This window comes from Heliangelus exortis, chromosome 25 (assembly GCF_036169615.1).
Source record: "Heliangelus exortis chromosome 25, bHelExo1.hap1, whole genome shotgun sequence".
Taxonomy (NCBI): domain Eukaryota; kingdom Metazoa; phylum Chordata; class Aves; order Apodiformes; family Trochilidae; genus Heliangelus; species Heliangelus exortis.
The window spans coordinates 3,011,441-3,039,253 of NC_092446.1; the positions used below are offsets into that span (position 1 = coordinate 3,011,441).

Sequence of the window (27,813 nt, forward strand, 5' to 3'; positions counted from 1 at the left end):
GACGTCACAGCCGCCATGGGGGGGCTCCCGTCCCCCGCCCCGCCCTCGCCCCAGCGCGAGGGTCCCGGCGCGCGCCAGCAGCCGATGGCGATGGCGCCGCCGCCGCTGGGGGCGGAGCCGTCTCGCGGGCAGCCCCGCCCCTCGGCGGAGGAGGAGGAGGAGGAGGAGGAGCCGCGGGGGCGATGCCGGGAGCGCGAGGCGGGGGGCGGAGCCTCCGCCGCCTCTTTCAGCTCCTCCCCCAGCGGCTCCTCCGGATCCCTCCGAGCCGCCAGGGGGCGCGCGGGGCCGCCGCAGCTGCGCGTGCTCCTGCCCGCGCCGGGCGCGAGGAGGGGCGGAGGCGGCGGAGGGGGCGCAGGGCGCAAGCGCGCGGGGCAGCCGCCGCTCCCGGCCCTGACGGAGATGGAGCGGAAAGGTGAGCGGGGAGCCCCGAGCCCAGCACCCGCACACCCCACGCACAACACCCCCACCACCACCACCACCACCACCACCCCCCCGGGACCCTGCGCCCACGCCCCTCACCCCGCTCTCTCCCCTTCTCTCCCTCAGTGCTGGCGCTGCAGGCCCGAAAGAAGCGGACCAAAGCCAAGAAGGACAAGGCCCAGAGGAAGTAAGTGCGGCCCCGGCTCCCCTCAGGCGGCCGCTGCCTCCCGACGCCTCTTTGTTACCTCCCGGCCTTCCCTGAAGGGAGAGCGCTGCCGAGCCCGGCGCTCCCGAGGCGGAGGAGCCTGCAAACCCCTCCGGCCGGGCGGGTTTTTCACGCCGCTTTAATTGAAGCCACGTTTCGCGGGGAGCCCGGCGCGGCTGGTGGCCCGGGGCGGCGGGTTTTGCCGGGCTTGGGTTTCCTCAGGACTTCAGGGTTCCTCGCCGGCCCCTGCCCGGGTTTCTCGGGTGGGGAGCGGAGCGGTCTGGGTGCCGAGGGGGCTCTCACCCTGCCCCGGAGTTGGGTGATGGAGCTGCCGTCCTGCTCACACCCGCTGCCTCTGGTGCTTTGGCCTGGTCGGCTCCATCCCTGGGCCCCAGGCTGTGCCCAGTGTCCCCTCCGATCTCTGGATCCTTCTCTTGGCTCTCTTTCCCTTCCCCTGTTTTGTTTTTTTTCTTTCTTATCTTGCCACAAGAAGGCTCTGATGCGTTGCTTACTTCTTTCCCTAACTTTGATGCTCTCGTGTGGCTTCTCTCCTACCTCAGGCATTTCACAAGCCTTTATATGTGGTAAAGTTTTGGATGCAGATATAAAAAGTTAAAATACCAAACAATGGTTCCCACCAGACTGCATTCAGTGCTGCTCGTGGATCCCTTTCTAGTGAAAGATGATGTAAATCCCAGAGCCAGTTCCTAATGCTCAGTAAAACACTGCTTATTTGTTTAAAATCTCTGGTACCTCAGGAGGTTTTATACTCACTGGTGCTTAGGAAGTTGTATTAAGAAGCAAGGCTTTCAGGTGGGAGTTGGAGGGGTTTTTTAGGCCTGGAGAAGTGTTTTCTTACTAATTTCTTCTGACAAAGCATAGCAGTTAAAAAAAAAATTGTTGTTTGTCTCCAGCAAAGATTCAGTTGTTTTGCAATGAGGCTTCTGAGGGGTGAAGAGCTGTAATGGAGCTGCCTGGGACCTGTGCATGTTGTTTTTGTGGATATTCCTGGTATTTTTTTGATGATAGCACGAGGACAGGTTTTGAAGAGCTCTCCTCTTTCTGTAGTACCATCTGCATCCTGAATTCTGAAAGAATAATTGCTCCTTTAGCTCTCTGTCTGCTGCTTTGTTTCTTGGCCAGCTGCAGACAAACAGTGCTGACTCTGCCACCAGAGTCCCCAGTTGGAAGGACTGGTGTTGTCTTTGCAAATTCTGAAGTTGCTGAATGGTAACTTTCAGTGCTGGCCTGTGGTTTTGCTTTTTTTTTTTTTTTTAAAAAAAAACCTAGTCAAAACTAGCTAAAACAGGTACTTACTTCCACTTTAGCTGTTGATTTTTACCAGTAACCTTGATTTAAGTGGAGAACCACACTACTTGTGTTAAACTGTTTGTTTCCTGGTAGATCCTACCTCAGAAATTCAAGGAACCTTCATGCACTTTTATACCTTAAAGCAAAAAGAACCCAGGGTCATCCTCTAACTTCAGGTGCAGCTCCATGACATTTATTCTATTTAAATACAAAGCTGCTCTAGTTAAACCTTCTAAAATAAGCTTAACTGGGTTGTTGAGAGACTTTTGATAAAATCTAAGCTCAAAATGAGATGGAACATCCTTTTAGCCTCTGCTGTTTGGTGGCAGGTGGTTAGAGCACACACATGGAATTTTTTTCTGTATGAAAGACAGCAAAAAGTATGCAGCAGCTGATTATAAAAGGTTAATGTTGGTAAGTATTAGGAATTATCTTATTATGGGTAAGGATAAAAATGCAAAGAATGTTTTGAAGGGATTTAAAGCAGCAGTTCAGAATATTTTTCCCTTCAGAATTAGCTGTACCTGCTTAAAGTTTCTCTATCAACCCAGTCCTTTTAAAAACAGGAAAAAAAGCCACCTGGAAAGGTTAAAATAATCAAAGTGGACCTTGTATAGTACAAAGTTATCTTTTTTTTTTTTTTTCAGCAGCAGTAGTTAAAATTGCTACTATTTGGGTTCAGATAAGACCAGCCTAAACAGGTTATTTCCAGAAAGCCCTTGTAAATCCTAATTACAGTTCTGTCTATATGGATTATTTTTTTTTTTTTTTTTTTGTGGGAAGGTCACAAAGCTCTTCATTTCCCACAAATTCAGGCTGTTCCTATTTCTTGCCATTTTTCCTCTCTTAAAACCTTTATTTGGTAGGAGCAAGTGCCAGATCCTGACATATTCTTCAGCAGAAAGAGAGCAGGCAAAGCTGCTTGGTGAGAGGAAAGCATGAGGTACCTGTGTCCTGTAAAACACCCCAAATCTGGGCAGCTGAAGAGCTATTAAACCATTTTTTTTGAGAGTTGAGGAGGAGGAAGGACAGGGGGAGTGCCAGCTGAATGCCTGGGGGGATGAAGAGCAAGCCCAGAGATAGTGAGGTCCTGAGTGTCAGTGTTGGCTGTCACTGGGCTGCTTTGTGGCCTTAAGTGAAGCATTGATTTCTGCTGAGCTCAGCCTTTAAAAGGCAAGGAGTTAAAAATAAAATGGATTTAAATGATTTCTAGAAAAAAAAAAAAAGAGGCAAGTTTCTCCTCTGCCTTTTTCTTTAATATTAAGAATGTGTCAGGAAATATCAAAGCTGTAGTTGCTAATAAAGTCCAGGGAGTTTGGTATGTAGGCTACTGCAGTGCTGCTGCCAAAAGATAGCTTTGCTGAAAGCTATTTGGGGAGTGTGTGATGTATTAATTTTATCATTTCAGGAGGTGTGAACATCTCAGGCAGTTGATTCCCAGAGGCACTCAGAAAAGCCTTTCTTTAAAAAAAAAGTTTGTAGGCTTACAAGCTTTTCCTTTTCTCCTTTTCTTTTCCTTTCTCCTTTTTTTCCTCTTCTTTTTCTCCTTTTTTTCCTCTTCTTTTCCTTTCTCCTTTTTTTTCTCTTCTTTTCCTTTCTCCTTTTTTTTCCTCTTCTTTTCCTTTCTCCTTTTTTTTCCTCTTCTTTTCCTTTCTCCTTTTTTTCCTCTTCTTTTCCTTTCTCCTTTTTTTCCTCTTTTTTTCCTTTCTCCTTTTTTTCCTCTTTTTTTCCTTTCTCCTTTTTTTCCTCTTTTTTTCCTTTCTCCTTTTTTTCCTCTTTTTTTCCTTTCTCCTTTTTTTCCTCTTCTTTTCCTTTCTCCTTTTTTTCCTCTTTTCCTTTCTCCTTTTTTTCCTCTTCTTTTCCTTTCTCCTTTTTTTCCTCTTCTTTTCCTTTCTCCTTTTTTTCCTCTTCTCTTCCTTTCTCCTTTTTTTCCTCTTCTCTTCCTTTCTCCTTTTCTTTTCTCTTCTCTTCCTTTCTCCTTTTCTTTTCTCTTCTCTTCCTTTCTCCTTTTCTTTTCTCTTCCTTTTTTTTTTTTTTTTTTTTTTAACTAAAACTTTCATAACTTAGTGTAAACCTTATGGCTGAACTTGAGGTGCATTCGAGTAGCTGGTTTTGCCTGATGGGCACAAATGGAGGTGGTTTTTGCAGGTAGTTTGAAGCAGTTACTCCTATCCTTGCAGTGTGGCTTTGGCAGACAAATTCCAGGTGTCACATTTTCCCTGCTCCTTGGGAAGGTGGAGGAGTTGCTTTTCCTTCTAGACAACTGGAAACAGAATTTCTGGGTTGTGATGTTCCCTGAGCTGCACTGGAAGGGGATGTCTGTGAACACGGGAGGAGGAGGAAGGAGTTATGGGTGTCCCAGCAGCTCAACCTTTCATCGGCCACGAGGTGGCTGCATCTTCCTTTGCAGGTCCTGGAGCCCAAACCAGGCCACGTGTGTGCTTGGAGTGCAGGTCCTGGCTGTTAGGAAGCATTGCAGGCTAAAAAGCTTGATTTTTTTTTTTTAATTTTTTTTTTTTTTAAAGATCCCAGGTCTCTCTGGAAGGGAATGTGCCTTTGTGGTATCTCTAATGTGGACAGAACATCCATCCTGGCTGGAGTGATGCTGGAGCAGGCCATCTGTGTGCTTTTGTTTGGAACAGATTAATGTCCTGTGCTGTAAGACTGTTGTGCAATTGGAATGAAAACCCAGTAGATCTGCTGTATACCTCAAAACTATGCTTCTGTTTGAAAATACAAGCTTCTACTTGAGCAAAAATATAAATAGAGATGGTACTTTATTTACCAGCAGCTCTGGTAATTTGTAATGGAATCACTTCTGACTGTTAGACCATAATTGCCAGGAAAATACTGTGGCTTTTTTCTGCCTGCGTTGTATCTTGCAAACCTTTAGAAGCTCAAACTGTTCTCTTTGTCCTAGGAAAAATTTACTCTAAAAGTTACTTTGGAGATGAAGTCCTTGAGTTTAAAAACTGGACTAAAAATCCATCCAGATTAAAAGCAGTTAGGGAAACAGACAAGAAACTGACCAAATAGTGCTGTATTATAGATAATTTTCTAAGAAAAGAAGTTGATTTACAGTTATCTGTAATTTTCTGGCCAGACTTTTGACATGCAGAGAAACCTCACTTCCTTCTTTCTTCTCAATAGAACTGAGATGAGAGATGAGCAGGTTGGTAATTTTTCTACCTGTGCACTCTGGGGGGCTGAAAATTCCTACTAGAGTCTGATAGTTTCCAGTTTTGTTACTGCTTGCCTTGTGTGTATCCCTTTCCTGCTGGTTTGGAGGAGCCCTGGAGTTCTGGGAGCCTGCTCAGGTTTTTCCTCAACTTCCTCATCCAAAACTTTACCTGGGATCAGGATCATGGTTTCTGTTCTCCACACACTAATTTAATAATTACTACCAGGGCTACAACTCTTGTATCTGAACATACATTTAAGGCAGAGCCAGAATGCCTCTCCCACAAGGTTTTTTATTTTTCATTCAAATACAGAAGTGATTGTCAGACTCTTGACAGGACACAACTGAAGCTCTGCTGGTTTCCATGGAATTCCCTTGGTTTGTCAGAGCTGGAATAGCAGACAGTTCTACAAACAGCTTAGAATCATAGAATCATAGAATAGGCTGGGTTGGAAGGGACCTCAGAGATCATTGAGTCCAACCCTTGATCAACTACTGCCACAGTCACTAGACCCTGGCACTGAGTGCCACATCGAGTTGCTTTTTGAATGTCTCCAGGGACAAAGAGTCCACCACCTCCCCAGGCAGCCCGTTCCAATGTCTGATCACCCTTTCCATGAAAAAATTCTTTCTAATATCCAATCTGAACTTCCCCCGGCACAATTTAAGACCATGCCCTCTTGTCTTACTGAGAGTTGCCTGAGAAAAGAGACCAACCCCCCCCTGGCTCCATCCTCCTTTCAGGGAGTTGTAGAGAGCAATGAGGTCTCCCCTGAGCCTCCTCTTCTTCAGGCTGAACACCCCCAGCTCCCTCAGCCTCTCCTCATAGGATCTGTGTTTGAGTCCCTTCACCAGCTTGGTTGCCTCCTTTGGACCTGTTCGAGGACCTCAATATCCTTCTTGAACTGAGGGGCCCAGAACTGGACACAGGACTCAAGGTGTGGCCTCACCAGGGCTGAGCACAGGGGCAGAATCACCTCCTTGGACCTGCTGGTGATGCTGTTTCTGATACCGGCCAGGATGCCATTGGCCTTCTTGGCCACCTGGGCACACTGCTGGCTCATGTTCAGCTTCCTGGCAATCCAGACTCCCAGCTCCCTTTCTGCCACTCTGTGCCCAGCCTGGAGCTCCCCATGGGGTTCTTGTGGCCAAAGTGCAGGACCTGGCACTTGGCCTTGTTGAAGCTCATCCCATTGGAGTCAGCCCATCTCTCCAGTCTTGTTAAGTGCTTGTGTGGGGGAGTGGGGATGGGGAGCAGGAAACTTGATGGCCTGTTTTATTTGTGCATTGGTTGTGTTCTTATTACTTCTCCTCACAATGAACTCCCACTGGTCTGTTAAACAAAAGTATTTCTTGATGCTCCTGTGCACCATTCTTCCAAAACTGAAGCTTTGACCATCTCCAGTCCTCTTTGAGCTTTCCACTTGGTATTCTGGAGCAAGTACAGCAGCAATTATTGTGGATCTGCCATGCTGGCAGTTCTTTATTCAGAAAAACAGAGATGGAAGAGTGAATGAATTACAATAATCACAAAATTTTATAGATTGTAGATGAGTCCCCCACAATCTGTGATTTACAGTTCCTCCAAGTCCCATTTCTGGAGCTGAGAGGTGCAGATACAAGCAGGAGGGTACTTCTGTAATTTCAGGCTTGAATTCCTGCTGTAAGTTTGGGTCTAAACAGGTACAACATTTATCACACAGGAGGTTTGCCAGCAGATCTCTGTCTGAGTGTGTTGGAGGCTGGCACCAGGAGCAGTCATCTGACTGGATGTGCTTTAACATGATCTTGAAATTTCAGGCAGTAGGGAATAGTAATGAGATGCAGTCTGGCAAGCATCCTTCCCTTAAAGAGGCATTGTCTTGATGCACAGGAGTGAAAACAGGAGAGAGATTTTAAATTCTGGCTTTTCACCATGCCATGGATGTGTTGTTTGTGTTGTTTTGGGTTTTTTTCCCTCTTCTCCAAATGAAAACAAGGAATCCTTAAGAGCACTTAAGGTGAGGTCTCAATGCAGTGGGTGGACAGCCCTGGAAATCATGGGTAAAGGTGGAAAGCAAAAAAAAAAGTCCTTTTATCTGCATCTCCTACAGCAGGAGCTTGGTTCATCATTTCTTACATTCCCTGAACTGAATTCTGTTTGGGGATGTTTCATGGGTGTAATTTGAGCTTCCAAATAGGGAATGACAGTGTTGATAAAGATTGTACTGCAGGCTGCTTAAAAATCATTTGGAAAAGCAGTTACCTTTGGTTTCCTCCAGAGAGGCATCAGCTCTGCAAATGGCAAAGGGAGGAGGAGTAAGGAAAGTGTGGGTTTTGTTAGCACACAGCTAAGAGTCAGAGGTGTGACAAAAGTGATCTGGATCAAGTAGGACACTGCCTGCCTTGCTTGGAGGCTGGAAGGGGAGGTCTGGTTTTGTGTCTCTCCAAAGCAGGTAGCACAGACAGAATTTCTGCTGGCCTAGGGACAAGGAAAAAGATTGATTCCCTGTCCAGAGCAGAGTTTTGAGGAAGTCACTCAACTAGGAGAACCACACCACCTCTCCAAGTGCTTGATGTGAGTTGTTGGGCTGGGAAAAACAAGTTGTGGGTGTTGACAGTGAAGTTGCATGTGGAGACTTGGCTGATGGGATGGCTCAGCTGGAAATGTACAGAGCAGTGAGGAGCATGTCCTGGTGCCACTCAGCAGCACCCAGAAAGTTGCAGTTTCCCTGCACTAAGGGGCATGGTTCTGGTCTGCCAGCTTCTTATCCTCCTGATGCTGTTGGATCTGCCTCAGTGCAAACCTGTAAGAACCCACATTGTGTGATGGAGGAGCCTCCTTAATAATTTCTTGCCTTATTTTTAGTGTGTGGACCAAATAAGTGATTTTATGGCAACCTGGAGAGAGAATACAAACTTGAACACCTTTTGTAAGGAACAAGTGAGTGACTGAAATCTTAGTTCCTGCAAATAACTGTTTGTGACCCTGCTCTGCAGAGGTGAGCAGAGTTGTCAGCTGATACATTCAATAGACCTGGAGCAGAATTCTCTCTACAGTGGAAAATTTTGCATGCTGTTAGCACACCTCTTCTGATATCAAGGGGTTTGGTAATGCTAAAGTGTTAAAAATGAGCTTTTAAAGTGAATATATTTTAGATATGCAATCAGATTAATCCATCTTGGTCGAAAACGGGTCCGTGGTGCCTTTCACTTATCAACAGTCTAGCAGAAAAAAACCAAATCCCTAAATTATTACTTGCTGTGTCACGTTGTTGCTGACTTGTTTCCCCTATCACTTACATAAACCAGCAGGATAAACAGGCACAGGAAATGGCTGGTAATTCTTCTACGTGGTCGGAGGGAGATGTTAAGTGCCTGCTACTGTAAAAATACTCTGTTCACCTTTTAAAGGAAGATTTTACTCCTGGTTTTTTTGTTTGTTTGTTTAGTTTGGTTTTGGGATTTTTTTTTTTTTTTTTTTTTTTTTGTTACTTTTAAGCATAAAGGATCAGTTTTTCTCGCAGCTCTGGATAGGGAGGTTTGGAATTACTTCAGAAAATCCATTTTCACTTTGAACGCCCTTCCTCTCCTGTGTGACTGTGCTGGCATTTCTGTATCAAAAGGGTTGGACTTTCAGCAATTACCATGATCCTCATCTTCACTTGGAATCCAGTGGACTATTGAATAGGCAAATAAAACCGGCTTGTTCAGCAAGATGAAACAAAGTATCTGCCTGAATTGCTAATTTCATTAGTGGGAAAAATTTGGAGGCCAGGGAACATCAAGAGCAGATGAACCTCCTTAGGTTCAGCCCCCTGACATGACTGAATTCGCAGGGCACTGAGCTGGGAGCAGCCCCCAGCCTTGCTGCAAGGCCCTGTACCTGCAATGCAGTGCTGTGCAGTTGCAGCTAGGTGGTGGAGGCAAAGCCCTCTTCTCCCTCACTCTTGCACAAAGCTTTGCTGCCTTCCAGAAGAACCATCCCCTCCGATGTGCTTCCTGCCTTTGGATTTTTAATGGCTCTTTCGAAAACGATTGGGCTGTCACCAGGAATATCTTTATCAATGGGGGGTCGTGCTTCCTGCAGGTAGGTTACCCTCTTTTTGGTTTTTTATTTTTTTGTCTCATGAATTTGCAGTTCTTTAGGCATTCCTGAGGATAAGGACTTCAGGGAGGGTCTCTTAAGTATTGATTCACAGGAATTCCATAAAGGAGCTTGTGCCTTGGCATTGCTGTTCCACATTGTTTTCCTGCAGTAAAATAATGCTGGGGGGTTGCAGAGAGACCCTGAAAATCCAGGGTGTGATTAATTAGCACGTTGAGAGAGCCAAAGTAAATGGTGATCAAGGTGTTCTTAAGTAGAACAGAGGAGGCCATAAAAAAGTACCCTAGAACACTTGGTTTCTTTCAAAGTATGAACTTTTAACCATTTTTCATAGGCTCTTCAAATCTTTCATCTGCATTTTGCAATATTGCTAACAGCTGGCATCTTTAAATAGAGTATGGATTTTTCTCTTGGTTTTAGCAGCCTTTTGTGCCTTTTAGAGTGCTGTCTGTGAGCAAAGCAGACAGATGAGGGTTGTGGCTTTGGTGTATCAGTTTTTCTTTGGTATTAATACGTATTCTGCACTGATTAATTCTCTCTTAATCCGTATCTGCAGCTGACGTGGTCACCTTGGGGGAAGGAGGTGGTGGGATGTAATAAAACCTAACGAGCTTTCACAGGGAGGCAAAGGAATAAGGTGTATTTTGGAGGTGATTTCATAAAGGAAATAGCACCTTAGAAATGCCTGTGACCTGAATACAGCTCTCTATCTGTATAATAGATTATAACACACAAGCAAAATGCTTCTGGACCTTCAGGACAGCCTCAGATGCAGACCAGAGGGTGTGTCAGGTACAAGGTTGTCAGCAGTGTGATTTGTCAGCCCCTTTTTAGGAGGGGTGCAGAAAGCTTTCAAGATAATGGGGTTTAGTGCTTCCAGTCACTTCTTCCTTGATGCATGAAATTACTACTATTGAGCAGCATTTGGGTTGCAGACTGGCATGATGTTTCTGTCTGCATCAGTGGTTCTTAAGAGGAATTTTCTTTTGAATATCTTCTAATCCCCTCCATCTCAACCAGTTAAAAAAAAATCAAATCTTGAAGCAGCACTGGGGAGAATTCTTCTTCACTATTGGGTGTGGCTACTGGGTTTAAATTCTCCTTTCTACCCTATTCTGTGTTCTGGTTCTCTTTACCCTACATGAGCATCTGTTCTCCCCCTCAATCATTCTCTCCATGGCCCTTTCTTGCCTTTGTCACCTGCTCTAATTTAGGGACAGTCTCTGATTTCATTTGCAGCTCAGTTGTCCCCAAAGGGGTGCAGCATTTCTAAAACAGCTTTTTGACCTCCAAGACTTTCCCCCCTCCCAGTTTCCTTTTTTCCTTCCCCCAGCTTGTAATCCAGTGGCTCACAGAGGGGCAAAAGTCAAAATATTAAATATCTTGGGGCTGAATCAATCTGGGGGGTTGTTAATAAATATCTCCTTAGCCTGGCAGCTGTGGAATGGACTGTCTGGTAGTCTTGGTTCCTGGTCTGAGAGCACTAATCTGTGTTGCTTATCTCTTCCTGAATGAAAAAACCCAGGGGGACTTAGTGGCTCTGACAGCAGACTGAAAGTAAATGCTGGATAATTTGGTTGTGCCTGGGATGACCTTTGTAGCTCCTCTTTGCTTTAATGTTCCCCATGGTAAATGGCTACAAGTTTAGTCACAAGCAGACTGAATGGGTGATTTCTTCTTTTTCATGCTCCAGAGATACTTAAGATGGCTGTAGTGTAATGGAACCTGATTTATTTCATGTCTGAAGTCTCAGCACGAGTGTGTAAATACTGGTCCCTCACTCTGCTCTCTAACTACTCCAACCAGAAATATTCTTTGTCCCATTAGCACAGCCACCATATGATGCAGAGGGCTCCAGCTCAGTCAGGAGCTACAAAAACTGCTTCCCAAAGCCCATGTGCCTTGGCAGGACCAAGTGCCTGTCTCAGCAGCTACTCCTTCTTTGAGTAAATGAAGTGGGATTTGAGGTGGGGTGGTGGGAGGTCTGGGACCTGTCTGCAGCTTCCCTGGAACAAGGATTTCAGTACAAGAAGCTCGTGGGGAAGAATCTTCTCTCCTGCTTGGACGTCATTGCTGTGAAGAAATCTCTTGCCCACCTCTTCAGACAGCCTCAGCCTTGTTGTTTTGTTTAATATCTCAAAGTTCTAAGAAAAGAAAGCTTAATGTTAACATCCTGCAGTTGTTTGCCATTGTCTCCCCACTACTGATAGGTTGTAGGCATTGTTTTTGTTACGAATTCTTGCTTTCTACAAAAGGATATTGAAGATTAAACATTTAGCTGTTCCCTGTAATGCTTTGTAAAGGACTTAGCCTGGTGTGGGGGAATCATTTAATGAGGTGTTTGGCTGTAAGTGTGGCAGGAGAAGCTGAGGCTCAGGGGGAGGTAGCTCAGGGAGCTTCAACAGGGCTTGGATACAGGAGAGTGGTGAGGTGGCCTTGGCCAACGTGATCCTCACAAGCAGGAGCTGAGAGTAGCACATTTGGTGAAAAGTTACACACCAAACTGATGGGTTTATTTGTGGGTGTGGGAGTGAAACAAAAATAACCATCTCGGTGCCTGATTTGAAAGCCTCTGCCATCACAAGCTCTCAGAAGGATTCACACAGCATCTGTGCTGGGTACTCCTTCTCCCCATGTTCAGGCAACTGGAACAAACCCATAGACCCTCAGCAAAGAGGCAAACTGGAAATGCAACTTATCACATGGGCACAGGAGACTTAAGAGCAATATTAGGAATTCTGGAGTTCTAAAGTGTTGCAAGCAGAAGGATTGTTCATTTGATCTTGAAGGTGAAAGGGACAAAAGGGCACAAGTTCTAAACCACTTGTTTAATTTTTTTCCAAAGGAGTAAGAATTACTTTGTTGGTATTTAAAATAACATTAATCAACATTTAAATCTTCAGGTTTTATACAAAGTAACATCTTATAATATAAATATGCTTTAGAAGAGTCTTCACTGGATGAAAGACTGAGAAGGTGTTCAAAGAGACTGATGTTTTGCTGGGATCACAAAGCTTTTGACTTGCTATCTTGTCTGGTCTTTTCTTTGTCTCACTTTTATAAAAGTGAATCTGGGGCAGTAATTTGTATTTCTCACTAGTCTATGAAAATTTTGTATTTATCTACTTTTACACTAGCCTAGGAGTGAAAGCATTTAAATATGAAAATAGTTTTTCTGAAAAAAACTCCTCCATGATGAGCAAACCTTTGTGTGAAATGGCAGCTCCTGAACTGGAGAGTAACTTTTGTGAGACATGCAGTGTGTTCTCTTTCAGACCCGACAATCAGCATCGGGGCCCTGCTGCTCATTCAGAGAATGATCTTCCAGAGCAAGAGGAAGAAATCCTGGGATCAGATGATGATGAACAAGAGGATCCAAATGATTACTGCAAAGGTGAGATCTTCTCTGGTTAAGGTGAAGGATTTTCAGTGTAATCAGAAATTTCCTTCGATGTCCCATCTGCTATAGAGAATGAAAATAAGACTCCCTCTTAATTATTTTTTAAACACTTTTCAAGCTAAGCTGAAATGGAGAAACTGTTCTCCAAGGTTCCCTCTTGTATCAGTCAAGATGGGAGTTGGAGAGCTGTCTTTAATGCAGCTCTTTAAAGCTGCTCCTCTGTGCTAGAGGACTTTCAAAATTGGTAAAAGAAAGTAGGCATTCAGGTGCTGTTTGATTGTCATCAGGAAAAGAGCACTTTGAAATCTTTCAAATTCTTCAGTATTTCCTTTAGAAGGTCATCATCTGAGCATCCATTCTTGAGGTAACTGTGTCTGCAAGTACAGTCTTTCACTGTTTCTTTTCACTCAGTACAGAACAAACAAACACCACAGAGTAATTCAATGTCAAAAGGGTCAGGCTGTTTTTTAACACAGCAAATACTTCAAAAAAGGCAGAACATTGATCATATAAATTCAGTTGATCAATTAGTTAAAACTTGAAGCTGTGTCTCCAACCTCCAAGCACTTTGTAAGATTACTTTGATACCATTTATTGTGTCTTTTGAACATGAGAAGCATGCAACAAATTTCATATATGTGTTAAAAAATGCAAAGTACAAACAGCACAAAGTACAAATAGGGAACTTGAATTGTGATCTTTCTTCAGTGCTTTGCTTCAAAGTATTTACATGGCTTTTAGCATGCCACCCAAGTATTTGTGGATTTTGTTGTAAAGCAAGTGGGAAGAAGAAAGCCACTGTGAATTAGTGATTGGTGCAGCTGTCACTGTAGTAACTGAAATCTTTTTAGGGAAGAAAAGGGATTTCTGCTGCTTTGAGCTCCTGAAGTAATGGACAGCAATTCCCTGTCCTGTTTGTGAATCAATCAGTTAGGAGAGTTGAATCCTCCTGGCAAAGCTTGTGTTTCATGGGTGGTATTTGCTGACCACAACTGAAGAGAAAGTGCCTGAAATCTAGGGTGTAATTCCAGGTCCTCAAATACACACCTTAAGTCAGATTCTTCTCTTCCTTCTGCAGTGACAGAACAAAGGGTAATGGACACAAACTGGCATACAAGAGATTTAAATTAAATGTGAAGAAATACTTCTTCACTCTGAGGGTAACACAACACTGGAATTGATTGCTCAGGGAGGTTGTGGAGGCTCCATCCCTGGAGACATTCAAGACCCACCTAGATGTGCTCCTCTCAAACATCTCTAGGGGATCCTGCCAGCAGGGGGGTGGAATAGGTGATCCTCAGGGGTCCCTTCCTACCCCTTACCATTTTGTGATTCTGTTTTCTGCCCTTGTGTCTTTGACATTTTTGGTCTTTGCTTCCATCATGAAATCCTCGTGCATAGTCAGCACCTTGAGAGATACAGAGAGTGCAGGGAGGAGTCTTTCCTATTTTTGGTGGTGATGTTAAATGGCAAAGTGCCTTTCAGTCAGGTGCAAGGGGAACTCAATAGTACTCTCCTATTTTATGGGGACAGAGCATGCAAAAGCAATGTTGATATTGAGCTGTACTGATCTTCTCAGCATCATAAGCTGTGTTTTCCAAAGGTGGTCAGCCTAGCAAACTTGTAGATACTTTCACTGAGAAAATAATCTTTTGTGATCCTCCAGTGATGACCTACACTGAAAAGGAGGTAAAATCAGTCATTCTAATCCAGTTATATTAAAACTTTTCAGTCAGCTAGGGGGCTCTTTGACATACTATAAATTTGCTCCAGCAAGATCCAATTAGAGAAACATTTGCATTTGTTTATAAGGTAAATGTAAACATGTAGTATAAGCCTGCCTCAAGCTGTGGTGCTGGTTCCACATTCCTGCCCTTCAGCATTTGTGTGATCTCATGATATTTAAACTTCCCCCTCTTTTTCTAGGTGGTTATCACCTGGTGAAAATAGGAGATCTCTTTAATGCACGATACCACGTGATTCGGAAGCTTGGATGGGGCCACTTCTCCACTGTCTGGCTGGCTTGGGACATCCAGTAAGTCCTCCTGTTCTAGCTGGTGTTTCTGGTGGGAATGCACAGCATTCAGAAAGCATTTTTTAACTTAAAAACACAAAACCTTGCTGTCCACCTCCTAACACAGAAGTTTGGGTTGGTATTTTGCACAAAAGTGTGTAGGAGGAGGGAGGTAAGAGGACAAGCTATGAGGAGAGGATGCTCTTGTGTTCTGCACCCTGACCTTTTCTGAGAGATGACTAACATGGATGTTGTATAAAAAGAGACCCAAAAATGTTCTTCTTGAGTTATTAACCTTATTTTCCATGATGCCTTAAACAAGTAGCTCTCTTAGAGGCAAAACAATTAGAATAATCCTGGAGAATAAGTTCTTTGTTATGAGCATTAACAGTCTCCAATTTCTTTACCATGTGTGCACAGAGGGAGGAGATTTGTGGCAATGAAGGTGGTGAAGAGTGCAGAGCACTATACAGAAACAGCACTGGATGAAATCAAGTTGCTAAAATCGGTGAGTGGGATTCAATTTTTATTTTTTTATTCTTTCATTAAACATATTTTGGGGAGTTGCCATTAGTCACGTGCTTGATACTTCTGGATCATCTGTCTGTGCAACGAATTTGGGTTGGAACCTAACAGTAGTGCAGTAGATCTGACTTTAGAACATATTCTACACAAAATTAATCCTCTTTTTCTCTGCAGGTCCGCAACAGTGACCCAAATGATCCAAGTAAAGAGAGAGTTGTTCAGTTATTAGATGACTTCAAGATTTCAGGGGTTAATGGCTCTCGTATCCTTTTGTGGAAAGAAAGGAAAATATTTCCTAAAGGTGGCAGCTTGCTGAGAAGCTGGGGGCAATGCTCTTCACTGCCCAAGGAACCCTGCTGTAGAATCATCTGCCTCAAAACTCAGCTCAGATCCAGAGTGGTCACTCAGCCCAGGGAAATGGTGGAGACAGCACTGCTCAGTCATGCTTTTAGCATCAGGAGTGAGGTGGCTGCTTCTGGTGTGTGAATCAGGACTGAATGTCCTTGTGTCTGAAGTATTTTCATGGTAAGAGAGCCCAGCTCTGTCAGCCCTTCAATTTTGCAAGCAGCCTGGTAATAACCCCTTATTTAAGTAGAACAGTACAAAATGTTAAAAGCAGTAATTAAAAATGGCAAAGATATGCAGTCTGTAACTTGATAATAAGGTGGTTTTCTGGTTACAGAAGCATCTCACCTTGGACTTCATCAATGCTGGTTGAAAATCCCTTGTAGTTTTATGAACAACCTTCCAATAGGCAGTGATTTCTGGCAGGTCCTAATAATGACTTTAAAACTGGAAAATTTGACTTCTGTGCATGTTTCTGCTTGAAATTTTGTTCAGTGAGAATTACTGGGCAGCTTCAGAGAATTGAGCTGTAGGTTATAAACCTCCTAATACTTTTAGAAAATAATAGCCCTGTAATGGATTTGTCCTATTACTTTTTCCAGTACATAGCACCAATTAAATGTTGGTTTTGGTTTTCTTTCACTCCTCAGAAAGAAATGCATGCTCTGTCAGAGAAGAAGGAAAAGCAATCTGTGAAATCCTAGAAGTTTGGCTTCTAAAGCAAAGGCACAGGACAGAATCTGCCCCTGGAGTAACTGTAGTTATTGAGATCTTGTAGACAAAAAAGAAATAATGTAATTTTTGAAGACCAGACTTGTCTTGCTGGTGAAGAGGCCAGGGAGGGTGGAGAAAGCAACTTAATTGTTCTGAAGATGATTTATGAAATGGAAATTTCATTGTCTTTTCAGGTAATGCTGGTACAGAGAGAACTGGCATTGAGTTTTGCCTGGGGCAAGAGCCTAGGCTGTTCCAAACCCCATACATTGCTGGCTTGAAGCTCTCTCAGTTATAGCAGGAAATATTAATACATGCAGGAGATTGTAAGTGCTGCATGAGGACCTGACCAGCTCCATCCCTTTGTGTTTTAGGTTTTGGGTGGCAGCCCTGATGTGTGGGACAGGGTGGTGCTGGTAAGGAAGGCAGCTTCTCTGAGCTGTGGCAGAAGGATGAGGGTTCTGTAGTACAAAACATGTAACTGGGGTAGGTTTCTTTTGAGCTTTAGTCTTCAGGAATTCAGGGCTTCTTGGCTCAGGATGTCCCATGTTTTTCCTTGACTGAATTCCAGATATCTGTATGGTGTTTGAAGTTCTAGGGCATCATCTCCTGAAGTGGATCATCAAGTCAAATTATCAAGGGCTTCCACTTCCTTGTGTCAAAAAGATCATCAAACAGGTAAATTCCAGTCCTGACTCCTGTTCCCCTCGACCCAGTGAGAACTCTTTCACTAAACATTCCCAGATACCAGAAAATAAGTGAAAAATCAGTGGTGTGCATCTTCTGCAACAAAATAATTTTGGGATTAATATTTCCTTCTGCTGCTGCAAGAACTTTCTGTTATGGATAATTATTTTCTGACCATTATGGTAGCTTGGCTTTGCTTTTAACCTTTTTACACTCAAGTTATTCCTCAAGTTCAAATATTTCTTTTTTTTTTTTTTATAAACTGTCACAGAAGTGCAGTGCTTAACAATGTGAGACAAACCTGTTTTTCCTACTGGACAGTTGCCTAACAAGCAACATCTTTCTACACATGAGGTAGAGGGGAGGAGGAAAGCATTATTTTATTGTAGGTTGTTAAAATTAGGTTTTCAACTCAAAGTTGGACTTGGTGATCGTTTAAAAGTCTTTTCCAAACAAAATAATTCTATGAGTCTCAAGTTACGAGGGTAAAGAAACAGCATTTTAAATTCATCACTAAAATCTGTATGCAAATCTGTATTTTCTGGAATCACTGATCACATCACCTCTAATCTGGAGGATTCTCACACACAGGTTCACTGCCTAGGGGCATTTTTGCATTTTCACTTCACATTTGCTCCTTCTTTGCTTTTCCTAACGGTCCATTTCCTTCTCTCCTGTCTGCAGGTTCTTCAGGGTCTGGATTACTTGCACACCAAATGTAGGATCATTCACACAGATATTAAACCTGAGAACATTCTGCTGTGTGTTAATGACCAGTACATCCGCAGGCTGGCAGCAGAAGCAACAGAGTGGCAGAGATCTGGAGCTCCCCCACCCTCTGGCTCTGCAGGTGCTTTTTGCCCTGAAAATTTGGTGCTGTTTCCCCTAATCCCTAAATCATCACTAAATCTCATTAAGGAGAACTCCCTGGCTGAGTACTGTGGAATGCAAGTAACCCCTGGAAAGCCCAAGTGCAAATTGTGAAATTAGGTCAGAAGTGGGAACTCAGAGCTGATCAGAGGCAGCTGTTTGTTTAAGAGAAATGGAGGGAGGATAGATGCATGTTGGCACCTGCTTTTTTGGAAAGGCAGTCAGCCTTGGAGAGCACACCCTGCAGAAACACTAATGGCCTCAAAATAGTGCTGGAGTGAAAATGGGGTGAGGTACTTCTCACATTTTCCTCAAAAGTTTCTTTCCTTGCTCCACTTCATGGAGGTCTTAACAAGAGGATTTCCCTGTTGTCAGTTTGCAGAAGGCTGTAAAACACAAATGGAACCCTTGACATGCTGGCAGCACTGAAGATCTGAGAGCAGATTTTCTCTGAGGAACAATTCCTCCTCAGAATATCCACCAGTACCAGAGTATAGATTTCAATAACTACTGCTGCCTGTATTGGAAGTCTCTATCAGCCATAATCTTGCTACACTAATACTGAGCTGAGCTCATCACAGCATAGCTTAGCTCAGGGAAGTTCCTGTAACTTTAGTATTTTAATGTTTTCATTTGCATAAGATACATAATACAGTAAATGAAACTGCCTGACAGGAAGTTTAAGACTTTGCTATCAGCCAAGCAAGTCTGCTATCCAAAATCTTAATTATCCATTCACTCGTTCTAATTTTTTTTTAGTCTTGCAGTACTTTTGTAGAGAAATGAGCCTTCTAAATAACATTTGCCAGTATCTTTAGCATGTTACCAAACCATGTAGGAAAAAGCTTATCTTAAGAATGCAGCTGGACATTTTGACTATAAAAATACTAATTTACTCATCTTCCTTTTCCCTTTCAGTGAGCACTGCACCCCAGCCAAAACCAGTAAGTGTAATAGCTTCTGTGTGTAAATATCCATCTGCTTACAGTATCTGCTGCATTGTTTCATCATGCTGTCAGCATGAGGGGAAAACAGGAGGAAGAGTGTTGTGTTTGACATAGGCATCAGTTTCAGTGCTGCCTGGGAGCTGTAAGTAGGATCAGCTCACAAATCACCACAACCAGCAGTGGGTTTGGTGGTCTTGAGGTGGCTGTGGTCTGTGGAGTTGAGATCCCTCAAGTCAGGACAGAAAAACACTGACAAAAACCATAGGCAACTGCTCCAAAAACTTTGAAATTCACTTTTTATTTGGGAGAAGAACAGCCTCCAGATTTTTTTTTAATCCGAGACTGCTTGCTTGGCTCCTAAATAGGTTAAAATGATGTGGTTCAGAAAGTGAAATATGAAATGTTAAGTCCATTTTCTCTGCTTGCTTCTGTGTAGGCTGACAAAATGTCAAAGAATAAGAAAAAGAAGTTGAAAAAGAAGCAGAAACGACAGGCTGAGTTGTTAGAGAAACGAATGCAAGAGATTGAGGAAATGGAGAAGGAAGCAAGCCCTGGGCAGACACAGCCTGAAGAGGAGGAAGAGGCTCAGAGCCCTCTGGAAATGCTCATCAAAGTCAGTCCAGAGGAAAACATCAGCAAAAAGACAGGTGTGGACCTAAAGTATTGCTGAGGTAGCACAGTGTTGTCCTTTCACTCCTGCTGGTGGGAGTGGGCACCTTTAGTAGAGGTGACCACTGTCACTTCACCTGTGTGCACCCCAATTCCTACTGGGAAATGTCCAGTTACAAACTCAATTAATTAATTAGTGTTACCTCCTCCTGAGGGCTCACTGAACAAGCCCTCAGCTCTCTGTTTGGACACAGTGTGCTATTTTCTCCTTTTTTCCCCCACTCTTCCAGCTGAAGAGCAATCAGTCCTCATGGAGAGCAGCGTGGAAAAATGTGTGACAGAAATAAACCTCAACGGAGTGATCCAACTGACAGACTTCCCAGACTCCAGCAACCAAGGCTCTGTGCAGCTGGAGGATGACCTTCATAATGCCAATGACTGTTGTCACCCAAAGGAGAACTTCCACACCTGTGATTACAGTCAGACTAATGGTGATTCAGAGAACAGGCCCCCAAAAGCAATGTCGGACTCGTTGCCCTTAGTTCCAGAAGATTCCATGGTGTGTCAGCCCACCCCCAACCAAGAGCAAGCACTCAGTGAGCAGGAGATGAACCATTTGCAGGAAAGCATCAGGACAGAAACACCTTCAGAGGATGAGAATGAGAATCACAGCCCAACAGACAACAAAGGTATGAGAAAGCCTGTGAGAAAGAGAGCCTTGATCTGGGAGAGTTGTGTTCCACTTCATCCAAGTGGTAATGGACACTTCCATTTTTGAGCCTCCATTTTGGAGGCTTCTTTAGAGCCTTTTTCTCCCAGGAGTGATTAACCTGACAGTCCTACTCTGAGACATTTGTTGTTTGTAGCTTCCAATTGTAGTTGTACCTCACTTTTTACTATTGAGTGTGTAAGTTATTCCACTTAAAACTAGCATTACAATCTTCTTCAGTATAGGGACAGTTGCTCCTTTGTGTCAGGTGTTGCTTGCATGATTTTCATTTTCAGTTAGGAACAAAAGTCTCCAAATTGTCACTGGCTGTTTAATTATGGGATGAATACTGTTCAGTGTGTTCTGATAGTTTTGTTCTTAAAATTCAGCAGAGAGCTCCTCTCAGTTATTTGATATGAGTAAATCATTTCCCAGAACTGGAAATGCAGCCTGACTGAAACAAAGCTTAGACAGTGTAGGAAAAAAAATCTCTTTAATGCTTTCATTTAAATATAATTTGTTTTAGGAGGGAGAAAAATAAGTCGTGTAGGTTTAGGAGAACATAAGACACAATAGCATACAGCAGTTGAAATACATTCTGGGTGTGTTTTAAAAACTTGAATCAATTGATAAAATTGCCCTTTTTGTATCTTGGAATCAAAATGAAGGATATCTGCTTGGAGAAGGAGGGAGAAATTAATAATTTTTTAAAAAAGAAAGCTGCAGCATTTTTTTTTTTTTTTTTGCACTTAGGTGGATGAAAAGTAACAAATGACATTTAAAGACTGTGAAATGAACTGCATTTAGTTGGATGCCCCTGCTAGACTTCTAGGTTTAATTTGCTTCTCTCAGCTCTCTCCCACATTGCTCTGGAGCTACAGCTGGATGTAATTTAGTGACGTGGTGGTTTTGGTCTCCACTTTGAGGTTTTCTCACTGAATACTTCAGCTCTTGTAACTGTGTTTCAGCAGTGAGTGATAGGTCTGTCAAGAAGATGCCCTAATCTGTGGGCTCTCCTTCAGAGTTTTAGGAAGAATAGAGGTTGAGAGGTTTGGTTTGTTTCTGGCAATGCCCTTATTTAAAAAATAAACTTGTCTGGATACAGACACTTAAAAGGCTGTGCAAAAAGTGCTGAGAAACTGTGTCCCTCTTGCATGTGCTTACTTGTCCTTCTGCTTTGTGACACCATTCATAGGTCTTGAAGGTTTTAGTGCTGTTATTCACAGTGCAGACTCAGACTGAGGCTTTGGGGAGGTTTCTGATCTGTAAACACAAACCCTTCCTGGGGAGGGAGAAGGCTCCAGGATGTGGATGACAGATGGTGCCACTGTCCATGGAGCTTTAATCAGCTGTTGTACATGTTGTCTCTAGGAAAATCAACTGCTGGGAATTTCCTTCTTAATCCTCTTGAGCCCAAGAATGCAGATAAGCTCAAAGTGAAGATAGCTGACCTAGGAAATGCCTGCTGGGTGGTGAGTTCACAATCTTTTCACATGGACTGTTTAAACCTGCTAATCCATCCACAGGATGCCAAGATGGAAAAGAATCTATAAAATAGTTGGGTCTTTAGATCTGCTTGTGTGGTGATAGTTTGAAACTCTGCTGAGGGGTAGAAACATATATAAATAAAAAAAAATAGGGGGAATCAGGGACACAAGGAAGGAAATGTTCATTGAAAGCAGGATTCCAGCCTGTGTCCTGGGTGCCTCTTCAGTGATGAGATGGCTTCTACCAGGCCTGGGAACAGTGTCACACACAAGGTGTAGAAATCTGCACATGGGGAAGTTCTGAAGGAGTCTGTGGCTCTCCTGGTGAATGAGAAAGCTGCAAACAGTGGCTCTGATGTGCTGGTTCTGGGGGTTATTAGCTTGTCAAACCATTTCAGGGGATTCATGAGCACATGAGAGACTCATAGTTTTCTTTTTTGATAATTGCACTGAACTGCTTTGACATTACAAACAAAAGAAGCTTTTATTTTACTTGGTGTCTTAAAAGGCAAAAGACTTCAGATCTTATGGGAGAGAGTCTCAAACTCAGAATTTCAGTGTCTGGCAAGGTGATCTCCTACCCTGGTGTTGTTTATCTGCTTTAAGGTACCTGAATCATGGGCTGTCATGATTAGGATAGGAGAGGCAGCTTACAAAAGTCTCTTTTTATTCTATTATTGTGAGTTTTTCTCTGAATTCCTGGAGGTGTGTCTCCTGTAGAGCATTTAACCAGATCTTGCTGGAATAAAAACAACTGTTTAACGAGAATGTAAAATTCAGGTGAAATGTCACAGGAATGAGCTTGGATCTACTCTGGCCTTCCAGGTTGTTGATTCTCCTCTTTTAAACAGTCTTTTAACTGCTGAGTAAAACATTTCTTCTCTTCAGCACAAGCACTTCACTGAAGACATCCAGACAAGGCAGTACAGATCCTTGGAGGTGTTGATAGGCTCAGGCTATAACACCCCTGCTGACATCTGGAGCACGGCGTGCATGGTGAGTGCTGTCACCCAGGGGGTTTTAAGCTCTGGCTGTGGAGCACTTGGGGGGAATTGATGTTTTCTGGGCACTCTGGACTGCCCAGTCACTAGCCAAGCCTGGCAAAAACCCCTCAGGAGTGCTCAGCCAACTTCCAGACTCTTTTTCCATGCTAAAGTTGTTTCTTTGTTTTTTGCCACGTGTGGCTTTTCTTTTGGAAGTCACTTTTGTTGTACACCACTGCAGGTTTCAGATATGCCTTTGTGAAACACAAGTGTGCCATTCTGAAGACAAAATGTGTGTATATAAAGAGCCTTTCTGCTGCACCCAGCCCTCTTTCACACATGTCTTCAATATAAATTCATATTTTAATCATCCTCATCCTCTGCATGTTTGGAATCACTTTATAATGTGAGTGAATGCTGAGATGAGGCTGAAGCTGTTCCTCAAGTAGCAAATATAGAATATAATGACTTAAAAATATAAAATTAGTCTATTCAGTTCCTGCATGTGCCTCTCTGGTGGCTCAGTTTTGTGTTTTCTACAAATGAAAGCTTTGGGTTTAATTTTTTAAGCTCAGAAAATAACGAGTGAAGTCATTTTTGCTTTCTGGGAAAACAAGCTGTGATTTTTTGGCTGAATGTGGTAGGACAGACTGCAGTGTGGTCGTGTTGTCTCTGTGGAATGTGTGGACAAAGCTATGCAGTGGTTACAGTGAGTGGTTACAGCCTAATGCTGTAGTTAGGCTACAGAAGTCCTTAAAGAAACTGAGACCACAGAAGGACAGAGGAACTGCTCTGAGTAAAAGTGAATACAGAGAGGGTAAATGTGTCTTGGAACTTAGGAGTGGTGAGCTGAAATGGATGCAAATGTTTTTCTCATTTAAAACATGTTTTTAGATCTATAGATGGATGTTCAGATATTAACTGTTTGAAAAATGGCTTTTGAACATCTGAAATCTGGAGGGATGGGGGAGAATCTTTTTTTTTAATTAGTTAGGATGGGACATCATTTTGCAAATTGCTGTTTAGATAGAAGAGAGGCAAAGCTTGTGAAGTGCCTTAATTTTCTCCCAATTTCACACAACCATTCTGCATTATGCCACAATCCAGGATTTATCTTAGCCATACCTGTGATGGTTTTTTTAATACAATCATTAAAATGTTGCAAAGTAATTGCACATCTTAACATGGTAATGGCACACTGAGGTTTTACAGGTTGTTCTTCCCACCTCTTTGCTTCTGGCTCAGATATGCAGAGTCAGCCTGCAGCACATCTAAGTTTGTGAAGTGGATTAAAGTGATTTAACTTGCTCCTTTCTGTTTGTTTTAGGCTTTTGAGCTGGCAACAGGAGACTATCTCTTTGAGCCCCATTCTGGGGTGGATTACTCACGGGATGAAGGTGTGTTTGTCTAAGTCTTTCCTCTTTTAAACTGGGACATGAAACAGAGTGGATGCTTCTTCAGAATGGTCCTCAGTTAGCAATGCAGACACCCCTTGCAGAAAGTTTATTTACCTAAATTGTTTTATTTACCTAAAACACTGCAAAAAGGTCCATGATCTTGTTCTGGTGTTTCCCACTCCTCTTACTGCAGAGTTCTCTGTCTCCTCAAACAGATTATGCCTCAAATTGTCCTTAAGTTTTTTCCTATTTTTAAGGCAAATCTCAGTTTTTAAGGGAGGTAATATCTTTGTTCTTATATCCCAGAGAAGGAAATGAGGCACAAGGGTGGATTTATCTCATTGCTGGGTTTTTTTTTTCTCTTTTGAAAACATGCAGATCACATTGCATTGATCATAGAACTTCTGGGGAAAATACCTCGCAAGCTCATTCTGGCAGGAAAATATTCCAAGGAGTTTTTCACCAAAAAAGGTAAATGGAAACAAAGCAAATGTCATTTTTCTCCTCATCCCCTGCTCCAAATACACAAGAATGCCTGGCTGGAAATAACAACAATAGATGCCAGCAAAGATGCCTTTATAAGCCTTTCCTTTGTCTTATGAAAGGCTTTCTCAGTAAAACTGCAGCTGGTTCCAACTGCCTCAGCTGTCTTGTCTGCTGGTACTTGACATCTTGGGGGGGATCAAATGCAGCAGGTAGAAAACCAGTGCTGTAGCCACTTCAGACTTGATGTGGCTTTATTTAGCTGATCTTTGGTATCTAGAGGTGTTGGCTCACCTTCTATGTCTTCTCTAGACAACTTTCTTCCTCTTCTAGTGTGCCAATCACCTAAAGTAGTACCTGGCACATTATACCATTATCATAAAGAAGCTTTAAGTGCCCCAGAAATGTGTTGAGTCTCAAGAAGTTTTTGACCTTGTTTATTACTACTTTTTTTTTTTTTTAAATCCTTTTTTACTAGTAGTGTCTTGCTTTCTCAAACACTGCTGCATGTATTCCAAAGTCAGCTCTTCAGTGTTTATCTGTCATGCCAAATGCTCTGATTTAATGAAGTTAAACAATATTTGCTGATACTGGATCAGAAATAACACAAGAGGGAGAAAAAAAAGCAGCTTTCAAAGAGGTACATTCCTAGAACAGCCTTCAAAAGCAAATAGAAAAGGAGGGTTAATATAATTTTATTTCTTCCTTCAGCATGCCCTACCCTTTTATACTCCCTATGCCCAACTCTTGTGAGCACTTGCTGAATTCAGTCTGCCTTGCTTAGCTCCTCAGCCTATTTTATTAAGCTGCACTTAACCTGTCCCTCTTGTTTTTTAGGTGATCTAAAGCACATCACCAAACTGAAGCCCTGGGGCCTTTTTGAAGTCTTGGTGGAAAAATACGAATGGGCCCAAGATGAGGCAGCTGCATTCACAGACTTCTTGTTACCAATGTTGGAGCTGATCCCAGAGAAAAGAGCTACAGCAGCTGAGTGTCTCAGGCACCCCTGGCTTAACTCCTAGAGCCTTCAACCCAATGCCACAGCACTACCCTCTGGTTTACAGCATAGCCTACACGTGCCCAGCTGCCCTTCCCAGATCTGTTACTTTTTTTTGGTTTTGTTTTTTTTTTGTTTTTTTTTCCCTTCTTCATTTTCAATGTGAAGTTCTTCCTTCAAGGCTTCCAAGATTTTAGATAAATCTAACCTGTTCTGCTGAGTTTGCCTGTGTGACTCAATGGGGACTCTCCTTAGCCAGTGGGCATCATCTGGGGTTTGCCTTGACTGAGCTTCACCAAAGACTTAATTGCCTACAACATGAAGTTGTTTGGGTTTTTTTTTTTCTGAGTCTCCTTGCTGTTAATCACCGTGTGCTACAGATGTGAGCTCACCTGTGCTCAGAGAATGCTCCCTTAGATAAATTTCAACTCTTTTCTTCACCAGGGGGATGTGAAGATCCAAACACCTCCTTATCTCACTGACTCAGGAGTCAAATTCCTGCTCTTCACCCAGTAGCAATGGGGTGAGATGTGGCCCCCAGGTGCTGTTAGTTCCCTGTAGAGCAAAGACCTCCAAACCCTCCATCATTTTCTAGGTGTCTACTGTATCCTTTCTTTCTTTAGTTCTAGCTGCTTAAATCTTTTCAAAAGAGCTATTTAAACCTAGGGTTTAGCATCCTTCACTTCTTCCTCTAAAGTGCCCTTTCCCTTTTTTCCTTCCCTGTGCCCAGATAGTCAGGATAGTTTCTGAACTTGATGTTTTCTATTCCAATGCCTGTGACTGAGCTGACAAGCAAAAGAAGCAAAAAACTGGAGCTGACTCAACGCACAATCCTCAGCATAGAGCTGGGTGCACCCTTTGGCTGCTGTGTTGCAGGCAGCTCTTCTAATATTTTAGTGAGCTCTAAGGGTTTTTTTTTTATTTTTATCCCTTACTGGCACTTTTTTGCCTTGCTTGAAGCAGTTGCTGTATCCATCAGAGATTTGCTTTCACTGATTCAGTCTACCCTGGCTCTTGATTTTTCTCTTTTTCTCAAGAAAAGGGTGGCAGCATCTCTATGACAGCCATGCTCTAGCCCTTCTTTCAAAATCAACACTTGAAGGCCCAGTGTAAAGATCTTTTTTTGTTTAACTTGCTTCAGGTGCTGGCCTTCAGAAATAATTTCCCAGGATGGGACTGCCTTTTATTTTCTGGGCTATTAGCACAAGGAGAGCTGGCAAAAGTGGAAGAGAACTGACTTTCTTGTGTAGATACTGGATTAGAAGCTGTTCCTAGAGTTTACCCCGAGTGAAAACTTTCTGTGGGGTTTCTGTGTGAACTCCTCAGACAGGGCTGGATATAATGAGAAAATGGGTTCATTTTTATTAAATCACTGTGGGGTTTGATAGTTTTATGATGGCTTCTTCTAGACTTGCCTGTCCTGTTACAGATTCAGTGCATCCTAAAGCAAGATTTGGCAGCACTGAGGCTTCAGAGGCACTTCCTTACCCTGGACCAAACAGGCCTTTGGATTCCTGGTGGCTCTCAGAGGACAGAAGTTGCTGCAGGACCATGCTGGAGGCCTTGCAGATGCTCTCTGAGACAGTTACCTTGCCAAAGCTGCCAAGACCACTGTTACATGTCACTTTTGTGTGTGTGTTTAGGAATTCTGCTTCAGAAGGATCATTCATCCATCAGCCTTGGTGTCATTTAATCCACTTGACAAGAGTTTCTCCAGTCCAAGCTCCTGACTGGGCTTATTAATCCAAGTCATGCTGCATGTTCTCTTAGGGGTAGGTCAGGTTCTCTATGCACCTAGTCTAAAATTAAAGGAAGGTAACCTACCAGAAGAGTTTTTAAACTGTTCATTTGAGTTGTTTTGGGTTTTTTTTTTTCCCTTTAACATGGATTTTTTTCCAGTGGCCTGTTACTTACATATCTGTTACAGGGTTACAGGGCTGCAGACAGGACCAGCTTCCAAAATACCTACTGTGAAGATCCCCTGGCAGGGCAAACCTTGTCTTGAAAACTTCTTCTCTTGTCTTGAAAACTTCCCCTCTCCCCTATGCTTGAGACTGAGTGAGAAAAGAACTTTTCCTAGGATGGGGTCTGCACACTTTGACTCCAAGAGCTCCTTCCCATCCTGCCCTCTGCCACCCCTGCCTGGAGGAGGAGGAGGAGGAGGAGGAGGCTTTGTACCCTGACAGCCAAGGCTCAGAGCCAGCTTGTGAGTTGAAGCCCTGAGTTTTTAGGGTTTCAGTCTTGTACTGTCTGCTCCTTCACTTGGGCTTTGTTCAGTTTCCAAATTGCCATAAAGTGCTCACACTAAAGGATTTGTACTTGCTGTGTCAGTCTAAAACCTGAAGGAAAATACATTTTTATTCTTTCTACTTGGGTGCTTTGTCTTTTTTTTTTTTTTTTTTTTTCTTTTGTGAAAGCCGTACAATAAACAGATTATTTAAT

General features: G+C 43.0%; 1 protein-coding gene and 1 long non-coding RNA gene across 5 annotated transcripts; one reads left to right on the forward strand and one right to left on the reverse strand.

The window, feature by feature from the left end:
• Positions 1 to 27,740, forward strand: SRPK1 (SRSF protein kinase 1). 4 transcript variants are annotated; one of them, XM_071768699.1, is made up of 16 exons: positions 1 to 412; positions 547 to 607; positions 12,465 to 12,598; positions 14,531 to 14,639; positions 15,039 to 15,126; positions 15,318 to 15,405; positions 16,774 to 16,880; positions 17,574 to 17,739; positions 18,678 to 18,703; positions 19,143 to 19,353; positions 19,606 to 20,004; positions 21,396 to 21,496; positions 22,400 to 22,507; positions 23,822 to 23,891; positions 24,270 to 24,362; positions 25,212 to 27,740. In XM_071768699.1, exons 1-16 carry the CDS (start codon positions 16 to 18, stop codon positions 25,394 to 25,396), a joined length of 2,343 nt encoding a protein of 780 aa, XP_071624800.1. In that variant the 5' UTR covers positions 1 to 15; the 3' UTR covers positions 25,397 to 27,740. The 4 variants fall into 4 exon arrangements, with proteins under 4 accessions (XP_071624800.1, XP_071624802.1, XP_071624804.1 ...); XM_071768701.1 differs by having other exon boundaries at positions 12,480 to 12,598; XM_071768703.1 differs by lacking the exons at positions 1 to 412; positions 547 to 607 and adding an exon at positions 8,841 to 9,186 and having other exon boundaries at positions 12,480 to 12,598.
• Positions 3,184 to 4,421, reverse strand: LOC139807577 (uncharacterized). The gene is made up of 2 exons (XR_011730617.1): positions 4,024 to 4,421; positions 3,184 to 3,397 (listed from the first exon to the last, which is right to left on the reverse strand). It is a non-coding gene; the product is annotated as an uncharacterized lncRNA (long non-coding RNA).
• Positions 27,741 to 27,813: the final 73 nt, after the last annotated feature.

Bases quoted from the DNA above. Each gene is read 5' to 3' on its own strand.
- SRPK1 (XM_071768699.1), top strand. From the start codon at position 16: ATGGGGGGGCTCCCGTCCCCCGCCCCGCCCTCGCCCCAGCGCGAGGGT. The intron at 16,881-17,573 runs GTAAATTCCAGT...TCCTGTCTGCAG, and splicing joins TCAAAAAGATCATCAAACAG to GTTCTTCAGGGTCTGGATTA. The intron at 24,363-25,211 runs GTAAATGGAAAC...CTTGTTTTTTAG, and splicing joins GGAGTTTTTCACCAAAAAAG to GTGATCTAAAGCACATCACC.